The 26,868-nt window shown below is 37.5% G+C and overlaps 3 protein-coding genes across 11 annotated transcripts in view; 1 reads left to right on the plus strand and 2 right to left on the minus strand.

Annotated features, from left to right (window-relative positions):
* COA1 (cytochrome c oxidase assembly factor 1) overlaps positions 1-3,525 on the minus strand; it is a 60,411-nt gene extending 56,886 nt beyond the window's left edge. For 2 of the 6 annotated variants that reach the window (XM_088150022.1, XM_088150021.1), the window contains exon 1: positions 3,396-3,427. The gene's annotated coding sequence lies outside the window, so the exon portion shown is untranslated. Of the gene's footprint in view, positions 1-3,395 lie in introns of all 6 variants that reach the window. The other 4 variants (XM_088150018.1, XM_015887256.3, XM_025163545.2 and 1 more) reach the window with 4 other exon arrangements.
* FIGNL1 (fidgetin like 1) overlaps positions 1-3,529 on the minus strand; it is a 32,493-nt gene extending 28,964 nt beyond the window's left edge. The window contains exon 1 of one of the 2 annotated variants that reach the window (XM_025163542.2): positions 3,396-3,431. The gene's annotated coding sequence lies outside the window, so the exon portion shown is untranslated. Of the gene's footprint in view, positions 1-3,395 lie in introns of both variants that reach the window. The other variant, XM_007423428.4, reaches the window with a different exon arrangement.
* A 326-nt stretch (positions 3,530-3,855) lies between these two features.
* Positions 3,856-26,868, plus strand: part of BLVRA (biliverdin reductase A) — a 32,327-nt gene continuing 9,314 nt past the window's right edge. The window contains exons 1-4 of one of the 3 annotated variants that reach the window (XM_025163543.2): positions 3,856-3,993; positions 23,508-23,570; positions 24,249-24,375; positions 25,512-25,631. In XM_025163543.2, coding sequence (XP_025019311.1) covers positions 24,257-24,375; positions 25,512-25,631 — 239 coding nt within the window. In that variant the 5' untranslated portion in view covers positions 3,856-3,993; positions 23,508-23,570; positions 24,249-24,256. Of the gene's footprint in view, positions 3,994-4,050; positions 5,190-23,507; positions 23,571-24,248; positions 24,376-25,511; positions 25,632-26,868 lie in introns of those variants that run through there. The other 2 variants (XM_007423431.3, XM_088150017.1) reach the window with 2 other exon arrangements.

Genomic DNA, 26,868 nt, shown 5'->3' on the forward strand with positions numbered 1-26,868 from the left:
AAAGCATAAAACATACACTATTAGAAAATGACAAACTTTTTGGTCAAGTATTTGAAAGCTGTATAACACAGCAACATATGTAATACATTCTTTCTGTTTTCAAAAATAGAACAAGTCTTATTTTTGGAGACATGAAAGGCTATTTATTCAAACCTATTTTCATACCTTAGTAATTTATGGATTTTTTTTTTTTTTGGTCAGAAAAAAAAGAGGTAATGTTCCATTTTCTAGCAGGAGGGATGCCAGTAGGAAAGAAAAAAATCTGTGAGAGAAGCTGAATTGTAGCACAATATAAGCATAGTCTTTCTGATTGTTTCTTTTTTACAGATATAGATATAGAAAATATCAATCAAATCAGGATACTAATGCACACCTCTTCCAGATTAGTAAATGCAATGCACACATTGATCAGAGGTGCTTCACAATGTATAGAAGCACATATGAAGCATTTCTACATTCACTGTTAAATTAACCACATTTTTCTCCCAGGCTCATATGAGTGCTTTAGAAGCTGCTCCCAGAGTGGCCACCTATGTATGGGAAAAGATGCAGCTGCTTTAATAATATGAAAACAAATCCTTTATATATGCTCTCACTTGTTGTAAAACATTTCTTTCAATGAATTTGCATATTTTGACATATTTTACTTTAAAAGAGGAGAAAAACAATACTGTAGACATGATTGAAACTTATAAATTATCTGTGCTATGGAGAATACAGAAATAAAGTGTTGCATAACACTACAGAATAATCCAAGGAAGCCAAATGGAAAGAAAAGAAAATGCTTCCAATATCACACAGTTAGGTACAAGTGATAGTGATGGCCACTAGTTCTGATAGCTTTAAGGAGAGATTCTATAAATTCAGGGAGGGTAAAACTAAATGGCTGCTCATCATGATTATATGGTGATTATTCCAGAAACAGAATGAGAAATTGCCCTCACATACAACCTATGGATTTCTTGGAAAATGCAGTGCTGCCTAAATAGATTTTGAGTCTTATCTACATTCAATATATCAATCCATACTCATAGGTAACACATAAAGAGGGAGAATTGCTTCTTGTAATTCTAGCTACTCCCAACAAGACAGCCCTGAAGTTTGTCAAAACAAAAAACAACATAATATGTGATATCTTAAAGGGCTTACACTAGAAGCAGACTTTGTTGCTGTTCTAAGGTCAAGGACTCAATAATAACTAACCCTTGCAAAATAAAATTTTAGAAAATTGGTATTAAAAGCAATGATTGTACCACTAGTAAATCTGAAGGGACAATGACAGCCAGGAAATGAGGAGATTTTATCTTTTCTTCCCAAACAGTATAGGCTGCATAGAGATCCCCGAGCAAAAGGAACAGAGGGAACCTTCATCCTCCACTCCCTACCATTCTCCATATAATGGAAGTTGCTGGGACAGCATTATTTGACTGCATAAGCAGAAGTGCACATAAGCACAGTGCACATATGTATCCGGCAACAAACCAGTACATATAGCTTTCAGGGCCAAACAACTGCCACCCCTATATTTGGTATTCTTAATGCTATCCAGTAAAGCTCTAGTGTTCAGATTCACAACGCATTTCAATTTTGTAGATTTAAGCAGGTTTTCTCTTCCTCTCTTTGATAGACATCCTTTGGATTCTGTTCTGCAGAATCCCAACATTCCATCCAGCGCAACCTCATACATGGCAATTCAGATGCAAACTGCAGTGTAAATTGATCCTATCCTTTAACCAACTTCTAAAATGGCTATCTATTATTCTTCACTAAAAGGAACAAAGCACAATAATTCATTCCTAACCCAGAACAAGTGGCAAGCTGGTAAAGCACAAATCACTTTTGCATGACTTCTCCTGCCAGTGGAGTAATTAAACAAATAGACAATTCTATGTAAAAAAAAAAAAAGGGGGGGCTAGGCATCATGAATCTGTGCCTACCTGCTTTTTAAAAATATATTCTTTTAATAAAATAAATAAGATGGCATGTAGCAAAGCAAAGCAGCATGCTTTAAGGTATTTATTTGCAACACAATATTTGGTCCCACAAAGCTCTCCCTTAAATGACAGGCATCATCCTGGGGAGCTAATTGGTCTCCTGATAAATATATATCTTTTGACTGGCCGTACTGCTCCAACAGCCATTTTGGGAATAAGCAGGTCTTTTCATAGCAGCCACAAGTGTACCCTCCACACATCTTCAAAACTGGCCTCAAAAGTCTGTCTACCATTATTCTATAGTGTATCTATCATTTACAAGAACTAGGAACTCTGGTTTGTTGCTTCGGGCAAGAGCACAAACCAAAGTTGGTTTTTGGTTTAGGACTACAGCTTGTTTAGATGTAAAAATAAACTAAACACAGAGCTGTCATGGTTTATTGAGTCATTCCTCCTGGCAGGAAACAAAATGTTGCCTATTGTGGGGTAAGCCAGAAATCTAGCAGTGTCTATAACAAACCATGATTGCCAAAATGGCAATATGTACACAATGACATCACACAAATGCCACAATTATGTACTTGTGTCCCAATGTCTGACACAGGTACATAAGCCATGGCATTCACCTAATGATATCATGCACAGGATGCCATTTCCTCTCCCCTGACTTCACTTGCAGGCACCCATGTAAGAATCAGAAGAATTTTGGTTTACTATTCTTGGTACATATGTACCAAGGTACATATGACAACCTGGCAAAAATCTGTCCAATTTCTTTCCTGTATTTGCAATGTATTAAAGATAAATTTAAAGATTATCTCTTAATTTGAATATTTTTAATAAATGAAATATTTCTAATACTCTGAATGCATCCTTATTTTTGTTTAACTTCATTATCATACTTAATTATTAGAGACCCTATGAAGCACATCTCTTCTTTGATATGTCTTCTTTTCAGCCAGAAGGAAAAGGAGACATAGGGGAGAAGCTAAGAGCTTAGCTGAACACAGTAATAATTATTGGAGATTTTTTGTGTTAAATCACACTCATCACATTTTTGGTTTCTTGAACTGCAGTTCAACTTATTTTAGAAATCCCAACGTGATTGATCAAGCTCTAATTCCCCGGCAGTGGATTCAGGATTAAACTTTATTCTCAATTCGATTTTTATTTACATGGGAGTAAAACCGCTTTAACTCAATGAGACTCTTTCTGAACCTGGATCTAGGATTATGTCTGAACGCAAAACTTTATTAATAGAACATCAAAACAGCTTATAATAGTCTCATGATACCGCAACAGTCGTATAATAACAGATTTGAGTTTAAGCATATTACCCCCAAAAAAAGGCCCTCTATGTTTAGTTCTCTTTAACAAAACAAAAACCTGAAGGTGATTCGTTTTATGTATCTGAAGACCTCTATTTGCTGTATAACTGTTCAAAATATACGTAAAACTCACCGAACTATAACAAATAGCGCGGCAAAACGAAAAGAGTCACACCTCCAGCCTGGGCGCGGCCATCTTGAAATACTTCATCATCGTATTACCAACGATTTTGTCGGACGGATTCCTAGAACGGACGCTGATTAGTCCGCCTAAGAGGCGGGAGGAGAGATTCCTTCTTTACAACTTGGCATTAAAGCGGGATGGTTTCATTCGTGTTTTATGACGGCAACAGCTAATTGCGGGAAATCGCTCATTTTGCAACTTTCCCGGGGATGCGATCTTTATCATTATTATCGTTTTAAGGCACTTTAACATTGCATCCCTCTGGATAAAGAAAAATATGCGTTGGTAGCTTTACAGTTCTCGGTGTTTCTCAAACTTCCAACTTTAAGATGTGTGGACTTCCAACTCCCAGAATTCCCCAGTCAGCCAGTTGCCAAGTTCGAGAAACATTGGTAAAAGACAGGCTGCTGCTGAGCCATTTCTAAGCTTCGCTGCCGCTTCTCTCTGGGCGGGAGCAGAAATCGAGGGAAGGGCAGCTTCACACGGCATAGGCGCCTTCCCATTCCTGGTCGACCCGTGTGGCCATTGACAGTTTGCGATGTGTGCAGTAAGTAGCAAAGATCCCCGGCCAGGGTTGGTGAAAGAGAAGTTAAATTGCTTGCGGCTCAGTCTTAAAACTTCGGGGTTGACCTTGAGCTAGTCCTTGACGCGAATGACCTGATGTTGCCTAACAGGGAGGACTCGAGATGTCCCATTCGTTTTATCTACCAGTTAATTTAATCAGCCATTAATAGATTAAACACAGCGTGAAGCAGACGGACCAAGGAGAGGCTGGCGCTTCCTCAAATTGTTTTCTCCTGGAGCTTGAAATCCAGCCCCTCTGGGAGGAATCGGCTTGGGCGGCCGTCCATGGCGAGATGTCAGAGGAGTCAAACCAACCGCTCACCCAGGAGGCAACGCCTAGCCCAGTGTTTCTCAATCCCAGCAACCTTAAGATGTATCAACTTAAACTCCCAGAATTCCCCAGCCATTTTGGGCTGAGGGATTCTGGGAGTTGAGGTCCATATATCTTAAAAATTGCTGAGATTGAGAAACACTGCTGAACCTGCTAATTGAGAAAAATAAGAAGAGTCGGGCTTAGTTCTTCCTTGGATAGGGAGCCAATTCCAAGAGGAGGCTAGATTGGGAAACCTGCCAGAAAAGAGCCATGGCAAACGTCTTTCCGTTTGTCCATGTAATTCGCCAGGAATCCAGCTCAGCTCGAAGTTAATCCTAATAAACTTCCATTCAACGGCACCTCGGTGACTTTCCGCCCGAAGATCGACGAAGAGAGGCTGCGGTTAAATATAATCACGGACAGGGACCTCGTATGGCGATAGCCTCGTCTTCTCCAGGAAAGCTCTGGCCATAATCAGCCCCATGGAAGAGATGGAAAGCGCCCTACACGCCGAGGTTCTTCGGGAACTAATCCGATTTCAGTGTCCAGGCGGCTTTCAGAAAAGCCCTCCCCCCCCCGTTTCTTAGCTAAAGCACCAATCAGCCGCTGCTGGTACCCCCTAGCTCCGCCCATTCATTATCGGCGACCATTGATTTTATCCGGCCGCAGGTTTCACCTGCTCCTTCTAGTCTGCGCTGCATCCGGGTTGGATCCCGAACCTGGGGCTTCCCTCCTGAATTGCCCCTCGAGAGAGCCTTGGCCACCTGCGATTTGTGTAAGGGGCGACAAGCAGAGCAGCTGCGCTTCTAACACGGGGATGATTGTGTAAGCCAGAGCCTGCAGGGAGCCGGGAGCCGGAGGGAAGAGTAAGCGAAATACAGTATCCTCTTCTCTGTTAAACAAAATGATGTAGCCTTGTGTGGTACTTTGCCAAGCAGTGCTGTGGAATCGCTCTTAGCAAGCATGACCACCCTTTGGAGAATGTGCTTCTGCCGGTGTGTTCACCACACTGCCCACACTGTCGCCTCCAAACGACCTGCCGCTGTGGGGTTTTTCCTTTTCGGTGGAGTGACCCAAGAGAGATTTTGCTAGGATGTGCTCCTGTGCCTTTTATTCCAGAAAGGAGAATTGTGCCTTCAAGTCAGTCTTCACTCTTGCAGTTTTCTTGGCAGCATTTTCGGAAGGAGCTTGTAGTTCCTCCTTTCTAGGCCAAGAGAGAGGAACTGGCCCAAAATCACTCAGTTTGGCTTTGTGCCTAAGGCAGAACTAGAACTCGCTGTTTCCCATTTCTAGCCTGATGTTTTCATCATTACACCAATGCCAAGAGGCAAATTAAGACCCTGAATGCTTTAATTTAATTTGAAATCCAGATTAAAAGAGGTGAGAGGCATTTTAAAAAAAAGGAGGGGGAGGAAAGAACAGTGAATTTTTAAAAGCAGTTGCCAACGTTCCTAATTTCTTGCATATTTGAAAGGATGCATCTTGCATACAAGGATTTTTTTAAAGCCAGGATAAATACAGGAAGCAAGAATGGGTGTAGAAAACTGGATGAATCTTGTGCAGGGCTTGGTTTCTGAGGACCTGAAATCTAGGACTTGATGGGAGAGGAGTAATCAAAAGCAATTGTGGATGCCAAATTGTTGCATGGATGAGTACAATAGCGCACATTAGTTCACCTCAATGTATAATGAGGGGGAAATTATTTTAAATGTTTGCTTTGATGAGATGTTAGGATATGCAATTAATTCTGCAACTTACATCTTTTGCTGGAGTAGTTCGTAAAAATAAAGGACAACAATGCTTTTAATGCAACAGATTCTCTATTCAGTTGTCTCGTAAGTGTCAGTAAAGTTGGACTAGATCATTCCTTATATTTCCAGTGTACAGACTACCTGTGTTGTTGGTTCTGTAGCAAAATGATAGTTATCAGAAGGTTTTGGGAACCTACAAAAAGATGCACACATGTACACACCCAAAAAATCCAACCCTTTAGAACTCTCCTAAGGCTGAAAAAACAAAACTCAAAGCAATGAGTGAAAGCTGAGCATGCTTAGAGGTAGAGTTCATGGGATGATGACTGTTGGGTAAGAAAGAGAAAAGGGAGTGGCATAACTATAATCCTGAACAGCAGCATTCCATACTGCAATATTTTGTTGCAGGTTCTAGTTGTTTTTGCAGGAAACTAGTTCCCAGTGTCTTGTCATGACCAAGAAACTGGATCCTGATGGCATTTTATAGGTAGAAACAGGCTGTATTCTCAATAGCTGGAGTCAGCAAATATTTTTTCAAATTTCACTTTTCCCTTGGCCCTCCCAGTATTCTATTTTTTTCTTATACTACTTTTATAATGGTTTTTCACATTATAGTTTGGATATGCTACCACTTTACTTTTTATATATTTCACATGTAACAGCATTTTAACTATTATCTGACTCTAATACTAATGAAACTTTTTGTACTACTTTTTCTGTTTTTCTCTCTTGACCACAAGTGAATGGGAAGGGATTAGTAGACAAGAGATTCTTAGTTGCTCACTTTTTCACAGGGATGAATTTTCCGTTTTTCACTGTACAGGGTTGCACTGCTGTGCTTAACTAAACAATCTTTATTTTTAAATTTGCATTCTTACACCACTGCATAACTCTGCATACAGTTGCTAGACACCCCCCCCCCCGCAATTAATCTGGGGCAGCTATGTGGCCTTTCTTTATTTCAGAGCTGTATCATGGCTTATGACAGCACTCACGCTATAAAAATAGATTATAAAATGCATGTGGGCTTTGAAATTCTACCTCCTCCTGCAATTACACTATAAGTTAGTAGGTGGTACTTGATTACAATAAAAGCACTATGGATATTGTATTATATTCATGAATATGTGCTGTGGTTTTGTTTTGGAAACATAACAGTAGGAAAAAAAAGAAATTGCATTATGAATCCTGCCTGGTTTGATACAGTTGTGTTGAGGGCAAAACCTGCCATCTGTGCTTGACACTGGTCGACTCAGCTTTGGTTGTCAGAAATGGAGAACTTGAGGTTTTTTGAATTTTGTAAAACCACAGCTCCCCATTACCTTGGCCATTGCAAATAACTGTCATTCAGTTGTCACAGCACAGTGCTGTGAAATGCAAAGGATGTCAATAAATCTTGGTGTGCAGGTTGGTAGAGAAATCAACTGCACCCTTTCCAGGTTTCTTTGAATACATAATTTCCCTCGTATGGAGAATAGGGATAGGTTTCTCATTCAGTATTTAGAAAAATATTTTCACATTCCAACTTCTTAAGCATTTTTGCCTGGATTTACTATTCAAGTTTACATCTCAGAAAATGAAACGAAATTAACAGGACTTAGCATTTCTGTTAGTAATCTTTTTTAGATTTTTTTTACCCTGCCTTTATTATTTTTATAAATAACTCAAGGCAGCGAACATACCTAATACTCCTTCCTCCTCCTGTTTACCCCAGAACAGCAATCCTGCGAGGTGATTTGGGCTGAGAGAGAGCGACTGGCCCAAAGTCACCCAGCTGGCTTTCATGCCTAAGGCGGGACTAGAACTCACAGTCTCCTGCTTTCCAGCCTGGACTATCCACTAGACCAAACTGGCTCTCTTAAAAGAAAAAAAAGGGGGGGGCATTGTTTTCTTACAGCTCTTATAGGTCAGTGAATTCCAGCTATAGCTTAGTCCCTCTGTTGGTTCTGTATCTTCAAAGCTTAAAATGCCTTAAGCCTGACATTTTGGAGGCGGGAGGGGGTATCTACGTGAGTATGAATCCTAAATTCTACTTAGTAGAAGAGAGACAGAATCTGTAAATTAAAAAAACAAAACAAATCCATATGAAGGCCTATAGCTGAGGGTACAAGCAAAAAAATAAATTCCTGGTGTGTTCAGCTAAAAATTCTCAGATAAGAGGAACGGAGCCAACCGTTAATTGAGAGAAGAATTGGAAAGACTAGTATAAACAATGCTGGCACACATGGACCATTCATCTGAGTGGTAGAAGGCAGCTTCACATTCAGATGAAACTATGCCAAGAGATTCCATTAACTTTATGAGTCCCAAATTGGAATCTTTGGATCTGCATTGCATGTCTTTTGAGGACAGCTGTGCCCTGTCAGACATGTTGGGCTTTCCCCATTTGTCCTTTTTGGTTTCATGCTCCTGGTTTTCATGATTTGCTGCAGAAAAAAATGTTGTGTGATTGCTGTATCTTATTTGAGGGTACTCCAATAATTATTGTTAAAGCACATTTGAAATTATATTATTTGACATATTGTAGGATTTCGCCATGAAATCTTTTTCTAAATAACTGAGGTAGGCAAAAATCAGTAGAAGTCTGGCACCTCTTTATCAGACTAACACATTTTATTAAAAGGCCATGAAAGCTTATGCCTTTTAATAAAATTTGTTAGTCTGAAAAATTGGCTACCAGATTCATTCTGATTTTTGTCTGCCACAGACTAACACAGCTAGATTAACTTGCCTCTCCTTGTACAATGAGGTTGGACTCGTATCAGGTTCAAGTACAGGCTATCCTGAAATTGTAATCTTTGATCCCTGCAGTCTTTTTTTCACCCTTGACTGCCACAGATAATAAAAGTTCGGTAAGTATTAGGCTGTATAGCTAAAAAGGAAATAGTATTTTACATCACTGTTTATATGGCATGTATTCTTTATATAAATTGAGGCAACTCACAATATAATGAGAAGCCCAGAAGTACAATACGATAGAGGAATCACTGGAACAATAATAAAAGGTATTTAAGACCTTAGAACCACAGATAAAAAATAGCAACATAATTATACATTAAAGGCCACCTTAGAAAATAAGATTCCACCATTTCCACATGGCTAAGAATAAGGCTTTTAACATGCAGGCAGTTCTACACAGCACTGTTTCTCCTCCCCAGGTCCTCCAAAGCACTACAACACTGATTGTGCAGTGAGCCCAGGATGCTGTGAATAGATAGGGAACATTATAAACAGCACACTCCAGCCAACCAACAGGAAAGTACAAAAATAGTTTTTCAGTCACTGTCCCATCACCCTGAGTAACAGCAACTCCTGGAATAACAAAAAATCTCCTTGCCACTGCTTCACACAAAAAATTCCCCCCACCCCCCACCCCAATGCTTTTCATATATGCTATGTGCATTGGGCTGTTTTACAAAGACTATGGTCCTAATCTGAGGGGAAAGATGCCTGCCTGTCAGAGCATCACTGTTCTTGCATATAAATTCCCATTTGAAAGCTACAATAGTGGAATGATGCAGTAATTTTAGTAATTTCCTCCTCAGTTGTAACTATGGTTTCAGATTGCAGTGGAGATCCTCTAAGAGGAAGGAAAGTAAGAATAACGGTTTGCTTGAGCTCAGACACTGGGAGACAGGAGTTAGATAGGTACATGCTTGCTTATATAAGCACAGAAAATCAAGAAAGCATGTTTTGGGCAAGGATTATGAAATCTGTTGTAGAGCTCCAAACTGAGATAGTGAAACAAGACTTCTGCCAATATGGCCCTGCCCCCAAGCCTCCTAGAATTCCAGTGTTGCAGATCACAGTGCAAACATTTTGTGGTTTGATTGAGCAGAACCAGAAAGAAATCAGCTTGACTGTCATTAGGTGGACTCTCTCATTCCAACTGACCCACTTATAGAGGATAGCAAGCACAGTAACTCCTCACGTACCCAATGGTGCATCCAGGGACAAGTTGTTTGTCTTATTCCTTCACATAAACAAATAGGTGTACAAATACTGTAATAGAAAATCATCTGTGGGATATGCCAAAGTTCTAGGTGCATAAGAGCCGATCTGCAGGACAGGAGGAGCCGTATCTGTGCTTGCTTTCCACATCTTAGACTAATTTTGAAGTGTATCATTAAAAAAAAAAAATTGAATGCAAATTTTCTCTAGTTAAAATTTGTTCCTTCTACACATTTTTAAAGCTGCAAAACTTAATTGAATACACTGCTTCCATAGCAGTCTGTACTTCCAATTTACTTCCAAATTTGTATCAGGCCCTATCAGACTTGCTCTGAACTCTGCACCCTAATCTAGAACGCTGCACCTGTAGTTGCTGTCAGGTACTATATGGTTTTACTTCGAGAGCTGGCAACCTTGTAGACCACAATGCTTTGTTTGGTTGAGAGCAATAATATTCTAATTCATATTGTGCAAGTCAGATCTTCATTTTGCACAGTGCAGGAAGAATGGGAAAGCTGAACTAATGAAGGCATTTTGCTACAAGTAGTTAATGGGCTTCCCCCCAAGATGGTCACAAATTCAATTATAGGAAAATTTATAGTGGCTAAAAGTTGTCTAAAAGTCAGGGGTTTTGTCATCCTTCTTTCTGTAGTTGGTCATGCTAAGCATATCAGAAAAGCACTTTGGGTACGTGTATACCTCAGCCATCCTGACAATGGGCAGATATTAATAATAAAAGAAACCATTCCTTGTAATAGAAAAACTAGATTTTACAGACAGTATGAATTCTACTGATATTTACCTTATCCTGAAATAAAAGTGACATGACCTAAATGGCTTTACTTGTATCAGCAACTGTGGTTTTCTTTCAGTTTGGTTCCAACTCTGATTCATTCATTACATCAATTGTTGGTTGAAATGAAACAGGGGTTGCTATCCCAAGATAATTAATGGCATAGAAGACATTAATCTCCTTTGTTTCTTTTTAAAGCTTAAGATACAGAATACTGAAAAGCAAAAAAGCACACATCTTCTGTTGCCTTCAAGAAATTACTATACAATTCCCATCACAAAGGAATTATCTTTTGGAAATAATGTCACCAGATGCAAAACTCTAGGGTAAAAAATGCTCATGATTCTTGAGACAGTTCTACTTAAAGAATTATTTAGAAATCCATACCACACTTTTCAGCAAACATACTCATGACATATTGGGAAGTGTTATTTATATTTTCTTATACAGCAAAAAGTAAAGGTGGAGGAAACATAATTGCTGTGTTTCTTCATGCTAATTTAGACCAGTCTTGAAAGGGTATGTGAAATGAATATGAATGAGTCACCGTCAGTGTTTATGCCTACAACAGACTGTTTTGCAACTTATCAAATATATAATTTAATATATTTCATAAGTCAATGGTGCTTTGTAATAAAATCAAAAGGCATATTTAAAATGCAGACTTCCTAATACTTGGAAAATTGAAACAGAAATTTTAGCTTTGCATCCATATCTATAGCTACCAGCCTTTGAAGCTGAAGAATAAAACCAATTAGATTTGGTCAGGTTTAAATCGGAATTAATTTTATCTAATGGGGAAAACAAGGACACTTCCATATTTTTAGTGGTTTAAAACTTTAATTTTATCCTACAACTTCTAATGCTTTATTTAATTACTGGATTATAAATTGGAGGTTTATAGTTAGATTATACTCCTCTGTCTAATTTTATAATATAAAACATAATATTAATATTAACAAAAATCCACAACTATCTATGAAACTTATCAAATATCTATGAAACTTATAGTCTGAGATAGTGGAACATGGAGAGAGTGGAAAGGGTCCTCTGCCTAGTCAGCTAGTCTATTGAACTAACCCTGGGGATCAGTGGAGTAGATGTTGCAGTCTGATCACCCTCATATCCTGTAGGAAAGCCTTTAGTGGCAAAAAGAAAAGGAAAGGTGAAATATATTGTATAAATTATTTCTGATTATAAGTTTCTATATGTAAATTAATGGATATCTTTTCTGCAACTATATTTTCTTGTCCAGTTATTTGACGATGTGTCTTTTTCTGACAATAGTCCACTTCTGCTGGATCCAATAACCTTCCTTTTTGTTAAACCTTTTCCTTAAACAAAGAACATGGCCAAACACAACCAGGTCAAAATTTATCTGACTCGGCTTCCCAAAATTCACACTATGCTAAACATGTATTATAGATATAAACTAAAAAGCTTTTGATCAATTCTTCCAAGATAGTAATTGGTCCCACTCGGATATTGAGGAAGAGAGAAAAACATGGGGGCAAGGCTTATCTGTCTCAGCCCTAGTTTGACATGGAATGTTTTGAGGCCAAGAGCAAACTGATTAGGAAATTCAAATTATATAAAAACCCAGCTGAACACTCCATCAAGGACTTTATGCTTCTGAAAAAACAATACAAACATATATTACAAAACAAGAAAAGAGAATTCACTAGGGCTTCTTGGCAGCAAGTGATAACAGCATCCCAAGCCAGAAGCCCCATTTTATTCTGGCGCTTGATAGCTTCCCACCCAGTTGATAGGCCTTTTTCACTTCCCACCTCTTACCCTCATCTGGGCCATTTTAGAGCATTATACATACAAGAAGGTCTCCTAAATTAGACTTAAATCTTAATGCTAATTTGCTCCTTAACTGGGCCCCAGTCTCAAGTGCTGAAATAAAGATGGTTATAAATCAGCTAAAGCCTGGTAAAGCTCCAGGCAATGATTTTATTACTCCTGAAATATTATGCAATAATTTCAAATGGTGGATTCCAGTTCTTGCTTCCTTGTTTACTTATATTTATCGCACTGTGCAAATCCCGGAGGACTGGGGCCTAGCCCTCATAGTGCCCATTTATAAAAAGGGCACCCAAGACCTGCCTGCTAATTATAGGCCTTGTAGCCTTTTAAGTATTATAGGTAAGCTCTATGCCAGTCACACATACAACAAATTTGTTGACTGGATCGATCTAGAGCTTACAGTGGGGCAAAAAAGTATTTAGTCAGCCACCAATTGTGCAAGTTCTCCCACTTAAAAAGATGAGAGAGGCCTGTAATTTTCATCATAGGTATACCTCAACTATGAGAGACAAAATGGGGGGGAAAATCCAGAAAATCACATTGTCTGATTTTTAAAGAATTTATTTGCAAATCATGGTGGAAAATAAGTATTTGGTCAATATCAAAAGTTCATCTCAATACTTTGTTATATATCCTTTGTTGGCAATGACAGAGGTCAAACGTTTTCTGTAAGTCTTCACAAGGTTTTCACACACTGTTGCTGGTATTTTGGCCCATTCCTCCATGCAGATCTCCTCTAGAGTAGTGATGTTTTGGGGCTGTCGCTGGGAAACACGGACTTTCAACTCCCTCCAAAGGTTTTCCATGGGGTTGAGATCTGGAGACTGGCTAGGCCACTCCAGGACCTTGAAATGCTTCTTACGAAGCCACTCCTTCATTGCCCGGGTGGTGTGTTTGAGATCATTGTCATGCTGAAAGACCCAGCCACGTTTCATCTTCAATGCCCTTGCTGATGGAAGGAGGTGTTCACTCAAAATCTCACGATACATGGCCCCATTCATTCTTTCCTTTACACAGATCAGTCATCCTGGTCCCTTTGCAGAAAAACAGCCCCAAAGCATGATGTTTCCACCCCCATGCTTCACAATAGGTATGGTGTTCTTTGGATGCAACTCAGCATTCTCTCTCCTCCAAACACAACGAGTTGAGTTTAGACCAAAACGTTCTACTTTGGTTTCATCTGACCATATGACATTCTCCCAATCCTCTTCTGGATCATCCAAATGCTCTCTAGCAAACTTCAGACGGGCCCGGACATGTACTAGCTTAAGCAGGGGGACACATCTGGCACTGCAGGATTTGAGTCCCTGGCGGCGTAGTGTGTTACTGATGGCAGCCTTTGTTACTTTGGTCCCAGCTCTCTGCAGGTCATTCACTAGGTCCCCCTGTCTGGTTCTGGGATTTTTGTTCACCATTCCTGTGATCATTTTGACCCCATGGGTGAGATCTTGCATGGAGCCCCAGATCGAGGGAGATTATCAGTGGTCTTGTATGTCATCCATTTTCTAATTATTGCTCCCACAGTTGATTTCTTCACACCAAGCTGCTTGCCTACTGCAGATTCAGTCTTCCCAGCCTGGTGCAGGTCTACAATTTTGTTTCTGGTGTCCTTCGACAGCTCTTTGGTCTTGGCCATAGTGGAGTTTGGAGTGTGACTGTTTGAGGTTGTGGACAGGTGTCTTTTATACTGATAACAAGGTCAAACAGGTGCCATTACTACAGGTAACGAGTGGAGGACAGAGGAGCCTCTTAAAGATGTAGTTACAGGTCTGTGAGAGCCAGACATCTTGCGTGTTTGTAGGTGACCAAATACTTATTTTCCACCATGATTTCCAAATAAATTCTTTAAAAATCAGACAATGTGATTTTCTGGATTTTTCCCCCATTTTGTCTCTCATAGTTGAGGTATACCTATGATGAAAATTACAGGCCTCTCTCATCTTTTTAAGTGGGAGAACTTGCACAATTGGTGGCTGACTAAATACTTTTTTGCCCCACTGTATATTGGCAGATGAGCATGCAGGACAAATGTGGAAAATATTGAGTTACAGTTGTAAATTTGATACCTCCCCCCCCCTTTACCCATGAAACACTTACGTATATTGTGGAATAATCTGAATTTAAAAGTTGCACTTACACTATTACTTTGGATAACCTCAGCTCTGAGAAAACTGTTTTTAAAGTTTTTGCAGAATTTAAAAATAAGTTTAATTTACCTCAGACTTTGTTGGGGGGCCAGTATATTTCAACTGAAACTCATTATTTGATTTATTTGATTCAGATGCAGTTGCTGCTTCTGAAGTTCTGAAAGAATTATCTCTGGTTAGAAGTTCTGGAAGAATTGTATCTGGCTCCTAACCATTAACCCTTCTTTATATGAAATTGACGGAAGTTGATGACATTGATGTTAATTATTTACATGACCTGTGGAATAATAAGCTTGAAGTCCTGTTTTAACAAATTAGTGGAGGATCACATTAAACAGTGAAAAATTAGTTTCCTATGATCTTGAAATGAGTGTAATACAACAAAGTTTTTGTTTTCTGTATACTGGTCACATAAAAAGTGTTTACAATCACCCTACTGTGGGAGATGTAACCCTGGAGCTGGAACATTAACCCACATGATTTGTTCTTATCCAATTATTACTGTATATTAGAATAACATCAGTGGGATTGTTAATATGACTCTTACCTATCTCTGAAGAGAGGTTTCATACACTTATAACATGGCTAATTACCATTATTTAAACATATCCAGCTAAACATTGGCTCACCTTAGATTGGGATCCTCCCCATTATCTTGATAGTGTGGGAGAAAGAAAGTCAGGATCTAACAGTTTTGACTTGCCTATACTATATATAAATTCCTTATTTGAAAGCAAAATTATTACTGGAATTCTCATGTTCTCACTTTAACCTTTTTCCTAATGCATCTGTTTATGATGAAAGATCAAACACAATTTTTAAACATTGTTAAATTCTAATGAGATTGATTGTAGCTAAGGAGTTCCGGCAATATTCTCAATACTTTGGAATCTGTCAAGGTATCAAAAATTGTGGGAAAGGGTTGGCTAAAAGAATTTTACAACTCTGAAACAGTCAGTCTGTTTATAAATTGGCTCTCTGTTGGTTTAATGGAAAGGCTGGTCAGTATTGTTTTTATGATTAAGGTTTAATGATCTGTTTAAAATTGTGTTAAATAATTTTTTCTGTGTAATATTTGCTTTTATAGCTTTTTTTCTGTTGATTTCTTGTGGAATCTTTAATGCCTTTGCTCTTCTTTCTTATATTAAAACATAATGGTGATTTTTAAAAATCCATGAAAAGGCTGAATTCATCTGAATTGCAGCAATACATGCAATACAAACAAACGTGCATTGTTTGTAAACATTTGATTTGGTATTTTTTTTAATGAAGGGGCAAAGAAGAAGACTTTAGAGTAATAGAGTTAAAGCTTTTAGAGTTGTTATATTTATAACAATGTTTCCTGGCTTTTCTTTCTCTCTTTTTTATTGCTATTGCTATCTTTATCATGTTGCTTCTTTAATGCTGTTACAAGCATTTGTATTTTATTCATTTGCATAATAATTTAAAATAAAATAAAATAGGGGATTTGTTATCAACTAATGTGGCTGGATCTAAGTACACTTCCTAAGTAGTAAATCCTAAAGAGACCACTGGGACTTACTTTTGAGTAAATATACACGGAATTGTATAATAGACACTTGAATTATGGATGTATTCTTAAACCGTAAGCATAATTCCTACAAGTCCTAGGGATCCTTAGTTAAAAGGAATTTCAGATTGAATGTGTCTTAAGAAATACATATATAAGAGACCTTCTGCACATGACACTGATTTATAGATGCCATAAATTTCCACATGCTGTGAGTACAGTTTCAGTGCCAAGTTACATCATTTGGCATTCATATTCTCCATTGCTGATGTCCGTGTAATGATTATAAAAAGGTATACTCTGTGAAATGCAGCATGTACAGGCAAGAGGTAGGAGCTGCTTTGGATATGCAGGACTTAAATAGTATAATATAATTACACTGTTGTGTATAGACAGTTTTGGCAAGTGCTTTGCTGAAAGAGTCTATTTATAAGCAGCTGGGGTGGAGGAAGAAAGAGAAGAAGAATAAAGGACAGGTAGTATTTATTTCACAAATAAATATATGTTCACACATTTCAAGTATCGTATTTACCTAAGGAAACTAAGCATTATATTTAAGAACAAGGTATACTGCCTTATGTTTAGTAAGTTTTCTGTCTTTTAGGAAAAGGAATAATTTGGTTTGGTTTGGCCCATATTAGCAAATAAGTGGCAAAATTCATTTTCCAGGGGTTAAAATCAAAGAGATGAAATTACTAACAGCTGAGAGTTTTTTCCTCCCAAGTTACATAGCAGCTGCCTTTGTGTACATGTACAAAATAATGTCACTTTGCAATATAGCAGTGATATTGTGCTGGCAGATTCATCTAGATCAGTGTTTTTCAAACTTGGCAACTTTAAGATGTGTGGACTTCAGTTCCTGGAATGCTGGCTGGGGAATTTTGGAGGTTGAAGTCCACACATCTTAAAGTTGTCAAGTTTGAAAAACATTGATCTAGATAGTCAGTATTATTCATCTTCATCACGCTGGCCTTGATAGTCATTCACAGCAAAATAAAATTATGCACCCTGATAGTGGCATTGCTACCAAATGGTCAGGCATGCCTCCTTCTTTAACTCTCTGGATTAATTAAATGTATGTATGTACACAGAATATTGTGTTCTGAGCAAAACTGAAAGTGTATAGATGTACATGGAGTGATTATGTACCTGAAATAATTATGCAAAAATGAACATTCTGTTGGCTAACACATGTTTATTTAATTAAATATATTGCCTCTTTTATCCTGCCCTAGCTCCAACAAGTTCACAGCAGTCTTAGTGTCTCTCTTAGGTCTTTGCAAGCTAATCCAATATGCTACTGTAATTGCTATGCCATGCCAGTTCTTCTTGTTCCTCACTGCAACAAAGTTATTCCAAACTCTTTTAGATCTGTGTGAATGAACATGAATAGGACTGAATGGCTGGAATATCCTGATGGGTGAGCTTGTGCATTGTTGTTTGTGCTGAACTTTTGAATCTAGCAATTAATATTCCAAATTAACTGTGTATTATGTATAGGTCAGTTTTTCTTAATGATCAGAGATGACAGAAATAAAAGTCCGGTAGATGTGAAAGACATCAGATGGGGAATGGGTGTTTTTGCTTTTTAGCAAGCCACCTTTGGTGAGCTCCCCCTGGAAAGAGGCATATTTAATTTCAGACTTTTATTTCTGTCATCTCTGATCATTAAGAAAAACTGGTCTATACATAATACACAGTTAATTTGGAATATTAATTGCTTCTTTGATCCTCTGTGAAATTTCAGAATATAATTGTTAGTACGCTAAGCTTTCTCCCAGTCTTGGCCTTACTACCATTTAGAGCCAGCTTGCATTTTCAATATTAATGTTCACACATATAATTTTCAGCTTTTGGTTGGACGGTTGTCTTCTGCATAGACATTTTTGCTAAAGCCTCACTGTGGTGTTTATTGTTATTTGCAGCTATCTTTGGGGCAGAGTTTTATATATGTTGCTAAACTATCATGATCACCTCTCCCCATGCCTAAACCGCTGTTGTCCTGCACAGAATATTAAAAAAAGATCAAGACTTTCAGGGCAAAGATGTCAACAAAAGACCAACCAGAGAATTTCTGTGAAATAATTCAAAATAAAGTGTAACTTTGGATATTGGAGAGATGCCTATACACAAATCTTAGGAGAGCTGCATACTTTAACCAGAAAGGCAGAAGCATGCATTCTTAAGAATAAGGTTGAATTATAAGAAAAAAGTTGTTTCTGGAACAAAAATGCAAAAAGAGTGGGTTGAGAAGCAAGGTTTATAAGATGTCTAAGAAAAGGAAGCATAGAATTAAACAAACAGAAAACAAACTCTTTTAAGAAGAAAGATCACTAGACTCAGAGAGGGGTCTGTATGTTTGATAGAAAATGCAACTTTGGAGACTATAGGCTATAGACCCAAATGCTAAAAAAGCAATGAAGTCAAGGAACCTATGTAGCATTCTTGCTCCTTAATGATCTCAGCGGTTGCATATTTCTGATAAATTGGGATTTCATGTTTTTCATCAAAATTTATAAAATCTAAATAAAAATGTGTTTTTTTATTTAGAAAATGCAACTTTGGAGACTATAGGCTATAGACCCAAATGCTAAAAAAGCAATGAAGTCAAGGAACCTATGTAGCATTCTTGCTCCTTAATGATCTCAGCGGTTGCATATTTCTGATAAATTGGGATTTCATGTTTTTCATCAAAATTTATAAAATCTAAATAAATGTGTTATTGCCATTGCAACATCAGGCAGCTTCTTAGCTTCTGAGTAGAACTGAAAAGGTTTATGTATTGGAAAACAGAAGAGCCAAACAAATAGGCCCACAATTAGGTGTTTGGGAAGAGGCAACAGCCTTCGGTAAGATTCTGTGTGATGTGAGAGAAGCAGCCTGCTTGTTTATATGTTTTGCTTATTTGTTGCTTAGGAATAAGTCTTACTATAATGAATTAGGACTGCTTCCAACAATGTTTCTTCCATGACACCAGTATAAATATATTCTTCCTTTTTCATACAAATAAAGATAAAATTTCTATATCAGAAAATCTTTTGCCTAAATGTCCCATCCAGTTATCTGTCCGAAATATGTCCAAAAATTCTACTGAAGGTGAATTTTCCTCTTTGCTTTCCTTCCAACTATGAGTTATAGAGGGGTCATAAGAAAAGGACATGCAACTTAGATTATATATACTGTAAACCTATTCTTATTTCATCTTAACTTAGAAGCAGAGGGACAGTTTTGGAATGTACTTTGTTGTGATTAAAATAAATCACAACAAAGTACATTTTGAGGACATTGAGAGCTGGGATAAAGCTTAAATATTTGAGACACGAAGGGTTCCCTCTGGTGGTATAGGTATCACATAGCAAATACTTGTCATCAGAATTAATATAGACTGGTTTCTATTGGTTCAGTTAAAAGTATAGGCACAGTTAAAAGCATTACTAAATATGCATAAAATATTGAATCAGACAAAAAGGTTGTCTAGTTTTCAGATACTGAGAAAACAGACATCTTGAAAGTAACTGTTTTTGAAGTCTTGATTGACAGAAGCTTCATTTTCAATTTTCTTACCAATATTGACACTTAAAATGGCGAAGAGATTTGGAAACAAGCAAGGTAATACCTCAGAGACCAAATGACTTCTGCATAATAGTATTCAAAAGAAAGAAAGAATTCCAGTGTGTGTTCCATCCACAAAAATGACATGTTTGCAGAATTGAGAACAGGTAATCTCAATAGGTATGGTCTGGATCCAAGCACAGTTCTCCCTAAATCCTATCAGTAGGCCCTTATTTTGAGTGAATGAATGATTTAAAAAAAGCAAAGATTCATTTGTACTTTGATTTTCGAAAAAATAAACTCACTTTTATTCTTAAATTAAGCTTTTCTTTGGCAGAGTCCCTTCCACCCATTCTTAGCTTCTCTATACCAAACAGCTAATCCAGAAAGATCCACATATTATTCGTTCACATCTGTTTGCATGATGGAAAAGAGGCTTCAGTTTCTATGTATGGGTAGGGAAGACATTTGAAGAGCTAGCCCTACCAATGGGACTTGATGGAGATGACAGAATGAGATAGGAATTTGGGGTAGAACTGTAGATTGCCACTTGGCCTAAAGTACGGTACATGCCAAGATGCCATCCCATTACAATAAAGTTCCTTCAATTTGAAATCTTCTCTTGATTGTTATGTGGACATATCTATCTTTTCTTGGTAATAATACACAAATGGTTTGCCTTTGACTTCTGGGATGTTAGTTGAAATAAAATTCAGTTACCTGTCTGGCTGCTTCTGTATATGAGATAGGAGGAGTGCCATCTTCTTCTAAGCTCCAAGCATGAAAGTACCAAAAATCTGACAAGCACTGGGCTTTTAAAGTACTTTTATCTCTCTGCTCAAATGGAGACTTAGAGGAGCCTACCAAAGGCTTTCTGGCCAAGTAAAAGGTAACCAAACTGCACATTTATGCATCGGGGGTTGGTCTGTGTGATATAAACCCTGGACTATAGAGTGGAATCAACATGGTTCTGTTTGGCATAAATGTGTTTGTGCCATCTCTTAGGCTTACAAAGTACTCCACTGATGCCTCTGATCATTTTAATTTATTTTTCAAAGCTGTACTTTTTTCAGACAGTTAGGAGCTTCCAAAGGGAACACCTAGCCTCCATACCTCTGCCATCTTAATTTGACTGATGCCTCTAGGCCCCATGGACCTTGGCAGTTTTAAATAAAGATGAGAGGCTGCTGGAGGTCATTGCTTTGCTTTGAAGTGCAGCCAGTTGCCTTAAAAAAAACAAAACAGGAAGATCCCATTGCTTGTGTTTGAAGGTCATAGTGGTGCAGACAGAGAAGGCTGGGACAGATCTAAAAGAAACCCTTTTACAATAGGAAGAGGAAGCAGTATGACAAAATAGAGTGGAGGGAGGAAACAGGTTAATTAGGGCTGATGTAGGGAGAGCTGCAAAGAGGAATGAAGGATATTGACAAGGTAACCTGATGGGATAGGAATAGCAGGAACAGGCTCTGTACTGGATGCACTTGTCAGAAAGAGGGAGAAAGTGCTTAGGATAAAAGTAATTCTGAAAAAAAGAAATAAATGACTGAAATAAGTAGATCTCATGGGCTGAGAGAGATGAGATATTACTCTGAAGGGGAGGGAACAATGGTAAATTAAGGAGTAAATTTGTTATTTGGAAATGCTGTTTAATCAGATTGTGGTGCAAAGAATTTGCCTTTCAGTTTCAGTAATTAGTCTTCCAGAGTACAGATTGTGTTTTTTGACTCATTGCATATGCTGCAGCAGCCATTTTGGGGCATTCCACATTAATGGTTAATATGATAGCCAATTTTTGATATTCCACATATGTGCAGGTTAAGGCTGAATGGAATTGTATGTCTAAAATATTGTACAAGAGTGGTAAAGTATAAATGCAATTCTCTTGCATGAACATATAGCAGAAGTTACTGTATGATGATTCCTGCTGGATTAACACCTTGATGCTGACACCCTCTTTTGAATGATTTTGATCGATACAGGGTATGTACGAATAAGGACAGTAAATAAACTGAATAAAAGCAAGAAAGTTCGGCAACTAAGGCAGAGTTAAAAGTCTTCTTGTGCAGCTCAGGTGGCAGTATCTAGCTTACACTAACTGACCTTAAAAAAAACCAAGCAGGCCCAATCTGGTTAGCATTAGACACCATCAGGGAATACTAGGGCTGTAGACTACACCAGGAAATCATCCCCAAAGAAGGCAATGGCAAGTCACTTCTGTGTCATTGCCAGAAAGCCTATACAGTGTCCATGTTTTTACCAAGAGGAAGTTTTTACTTTTTAAAATTGTTTTTAAAGTTTTGAACATTGCTTCTAATTCAAAGAGAGGCTACAAGAAGCCTGTGAGTATAACAGCCTAGAGTCTCTTTACTCATAAGTGTAGCACTTCAGTCAAGTCACTCAGTCAAAATCCAACTACTATGACAAGTTCAGGGATTACCATGGAATTCTATGAAAGCAAGAATTTGAATGAGATACGATGAGAGATAATAATACTTCAAAACACTAGTAAATATTAAGCTAACATTTGAAAAGCAAAATAAAAACCGTTGGTCTTTCTGTTCACTAATAGGAGCTCTGAATGATCTCTTCATTCTCATGCACTTTCCAGAAAAAGCTATCTGTATTAAAGATATTACAGTAATATCGTTAAACGTATTAATAGCAATTGTATTTCTCATTGTAAGAATAGTTTATGCTACCAGAAGAAACTTTATGACTCTATAAGGTCCCAAGGTAAAGCATCAACATCTGACTGGTATTTAGGCAGTACTTAAATAGGAAGAAAATGTGACACAGCAGTAAAATAGCAGAACAGATGTAATACAAAAATAAAAAGAAAGATTGGTTGTGGAAAATAGCTAATCAGGGGACCAATGACTGGTAGAATGAAAACTGCAGGGACTTGTTCAGACAGTTGCCAGGAGTCAAAACTGACTTGAAGGTACCCCCCGCCAAAATAAACTCTTTAAACTCATTTTGAATCAAACTCTTCAAAGTACATAACTATTACCTTCTGAACATTAAGTTAGTCATCTTAATTAGATATCTGTGACTATAAAACTAAGGCAAAATTCCCATTGATAAAGGAGACCATAAATTGTATGTGTTGATTTAAACTACGTCTTGGGCTTTTGGTGGTATATAGGACTTTTATGAAATTAACAGCATAATTCTCCATGATTTTTTAAACTGATAAACAAGTGGAAATTGTACATTTTTTTCCAGTTAACCGAACTTTCTGAAAGTTTTATTATGAGAAAACAATTTTCAGTAAAGGAGAAAATGGAATATCAGGCGGGAAAAAAAGAAGCTTTCTGATATTACCCTGTTTTTATTAGAGTAATTTGGCAGTATATTAGGAGAACAGAATTCATGATTTTAAAAGAAAAAAGACCTAGTTGTTTAAAATATAAAGATCTATTTCAGCTAATCAATTTAGACTTCCTTCAAAACTGTGTCCTGTGCCTTGGAATTCCTGTTTGACACCCATGTACTGTTTCTGAGTGATAACCAGTTAGTTGCATCCATGTGTTTATCTGGAGGAGATTAAAGTCTGTGGGCCTTATCTCTAGGATACAGAGAAACTAGGGGCATAGCTCTGAATAATGCTACTTGCATTACTAACTCTGATATTCTTCTGTATGTAGGAAAGACACTTTTTGTGGCCTGTCTGCATCTGTTCAAGAGAAAGTCCCCCTTTTTTGCCTCAGGTATGTACTTTTATCCATGTTTTATGCTTCTTTCTTTTTGGACCATCCTTTTTCTGCTGTTGCCTCACCTCATCCAGCCAATTGCTGGCAGAATGGAGGAATGGATAGAACATTAGAGAGGCCAAGGACAATTATTTATGGATTGATGTCTTTTGCTTACTGTGCATGCTGCTGGCCATCTTAGCACAATTTTCCTCACACACATGAGGAATGTAGTGAATAAAAATGTTCTCCCTCTTTTGGTATGATGATGGGTACTCCTTAGGCATGCTGAGTAAATTAAAAAAGTTCCAGAGAATCTTTTATATGCCTGCTTGTAAAGGCTATCTGGAAAATAAATAGAAGCTGCCCTTATCCATTCATTCTACAAGTACGTTGTCAGAAAAGGATGTCCTAAATTAAAAAGAAAAAGTTAGTTTATAGATAATAATAGCAGAGAGAGAAAAGGAGGAACAGACTTCTGAAAAGAAGAAAAACATATTCAAAGCTTAGAAGAATATGGTAAGCACAACTGAGTTACAGTTATGCAATTTTACCATTAAAAGCAAATGATTGCATTTGCCTGGAGTGTGTCTCTTGATTTAAACCATTTTTTTCTATGAGACTTAGTAGCTCAAAAGTCAGTTCAGTATTCATTCTTTTTTTTTATGCTCCTTTCTTCTCTTCTTTTCCCTCTAGAATTGGCAATGTTTGGAACAGTAGTGATTGGGATTGGAATTGCTGGATCTGTACGAGTCAAAGACTTGCTGAATCCTTTGCCTTCCAGTCCTGCTGAGCATCTTAAATTATTGGGATTTGTTTCTAGGTGAGAGGGGCTTCTTTATGTAATGTACGATGATGTGTTGTAGCCAGACAAATGTAAATGTTGTCTTGATTATGGCTTCCTGTGGCTTTTAGAACACTATAGCTTTGTCTTCATTACCTAGTTGAAATGTTAAGATTCCATTTCAGAATCAGAATGTAATGGCAAAGCTGAGAGAGTTTTTGTATGGCAAAACATACAAGTAGTTGCAAATCAATACGATGTCATTAATGCAAAGCAGTGCCTGCGTCCTTAAATTCTTGCACTCCCTTCTATATTTATATCACCACTGAAAACATTTCTGCTACAACTCATAAATCCCATTTTTCCATGCAAAGATTTATAATATGTCTCTTGTTGAATGACAATTGTATTTTTCTGTTATTACTGCTAATTTACTCCAAATATTGAAGACTAGTAGTATGCAAACAATTTTAAATTCACCACCTCTTGTTTTAGATTTGAAAATGTTGCTCTGGGTTTCAAATAGGCTGTTTCAATCATTTTAGAAGAGTTCTGCACTTTGAAGTAGCTCTGTTTCAATGTTGGAACCCCCTGTTTTAAGGTCAAAACGTTTTTGAAAGAACCCATTTCAAATCCAGGGCAACTTTTTTTCAGACTTGAAACAACTGTTTTGAACTCCGAACAGAAGCATTTAGAATTCAAAATGGCCAAGACATTTTGCATAGTTGTAGAGAAAATACAGTAGATTAACAAATAAATTGTCTTTTTTAAGAATTGCCACTTTTTTGCTATAGCAACCAGTCACCTTCCATTTTTAATTACTAAACAAAAGCTATACCATATAGGATAAGAGGTTTTTTTTTTCTCAAGCTTACTTGTGAAGTCTTCCCAGAAATAATTCCATAACCTCATACAGTGTATGTTTCAGAACACAACCTTGAAACTGAGGTCAGTAGGCCAAAGAGGGGAGGCATCAGCTGACCATATTGTGGATGTGCAAAATTAACAAACCCATTGAAATCATGGTTGAGAGAGAAATTCATTTAGGACTTCTTAGGTCTAACCATTAAAATGTTGATACTTCTGCTGATGCTGCTCTTGTATAATCTGTATAATCTTGTATAATTCTCAGGGGAGTCTTTCTTATCACTCCCTTTTTTTTCTGCTAAAACTAGGAGATCTCTAAATGATGTTTATCAAGTCAAGCAAATTAGTCTGCAAGAAGCTCTGGACAACCAGGAGGTCCATGTTGCCATCATCAGTACAGATAACCAAAACCACATTGAGAGTGTAAGGTATTGCCTTTTGAATTCCTAGCATTAAAGCATTAAGTAGAATGTTCATTAATTAGTTGCCATTTGAAACAGCAAGATAGCCGGGGGGGGAGGATCAAAATTTTAAAAAAAGACAGAAGTTATGATATCATAACTAGGCCAAACAATTTTTAAAGAGCAGCAAATTGTTTTTTGTTAGTTTGCAAAATTTATATCCCTTTCCAGAAAGTCTGGGCATCTACAGCTTTCAAAATACTACGGTCTGTTAACGTAACAAGTGGTCAATCAGTATCCATTAAAAGATTTAAAAGACCTAAAATGAAAAATGCTTGGGTGGGGTTATTTTATTGTTTATAATTGTATTGATTTTTTAATTTGGTTTTATTTTTTATGTAAGCTGCGAGAGAGATATATATAAATTGTTTTCAGTCTCTGCAAGGTGCGCAGATCTCTTGACTGGTGGAAAACTGAATACAAGTCCTCACTTAACAACCATTCATTTAGCAACCTTTTGAAGTTACGATGGTGCTAAAAAAAGTGACTTATGACTGGTGCCTGAAGTTACAACTGTCACAGTGCCCCTATGGACATGTGATCTCAATCTGTGTGTTTGACAACCAGCTAGCACTTAGAATGGTTGCAGCTCCCAGGGTCACATGATCACCATTTGTGACCTTCCCAGCCAGCTTCTGGCAAGCAAAGTCAGTGGGGAACCACGTGATTCTCCTAATGATGGCTTAACAACCGCATGATTCACTTAACGAAAAAAGGTCATAAAATTGGATCCAGTCATGTGATGATTCACTTAACGACCGCACCACTTAGTGACCTAAATTCTGGTCCCAATTGTGATTGTTAAGGAAGGACTACCTGTAGAAGCCATTAACGTTCTCTATATATCAAACTGGTGATAATTTAAGATGGTAGCTAGGTATCCGTCAATTATGTTTTAGAACCAAATATTAAGACTTCACTCAAGTGCAAAACAAAAATCACAAGTATTTAAACTGTACCTTTTCCTAGCTTTCAAAATTATGGAAGTGAGAACTTTTTAGAAAAGTAGCAGAATAAATATGCATGCATCTTTTTTTCCCCCTCTTATTGGGAACTGTTTTTATTATTTACATGTGTATTAGACATATTGTAAAGTGAAGATTGGTCTATATTGTCTAGTATCTACAATTGTGTCCTACTTCTGTTAAGGGTGGCTCTAAATGTCTTTACTTAGAGGAAGGCCAAAATAGGTTTTGGATATGGT

This window comes from Python bivittatus, unplaced genomic scaffold (assembly GCF_059951505.1).
Source record: "Python bivittatus isolate LINGU-HERP-01145 unplaced genomic scaffold, Pbiv_v1 ctg000610_np1212, whole genome shotgun sequence".
Classification (NCBI taxonomy): Eukaryota; Metazoa; Chordata; class Lepidosauria; order Squamata; family Pythonidae; genus Python; species Python bivittatus.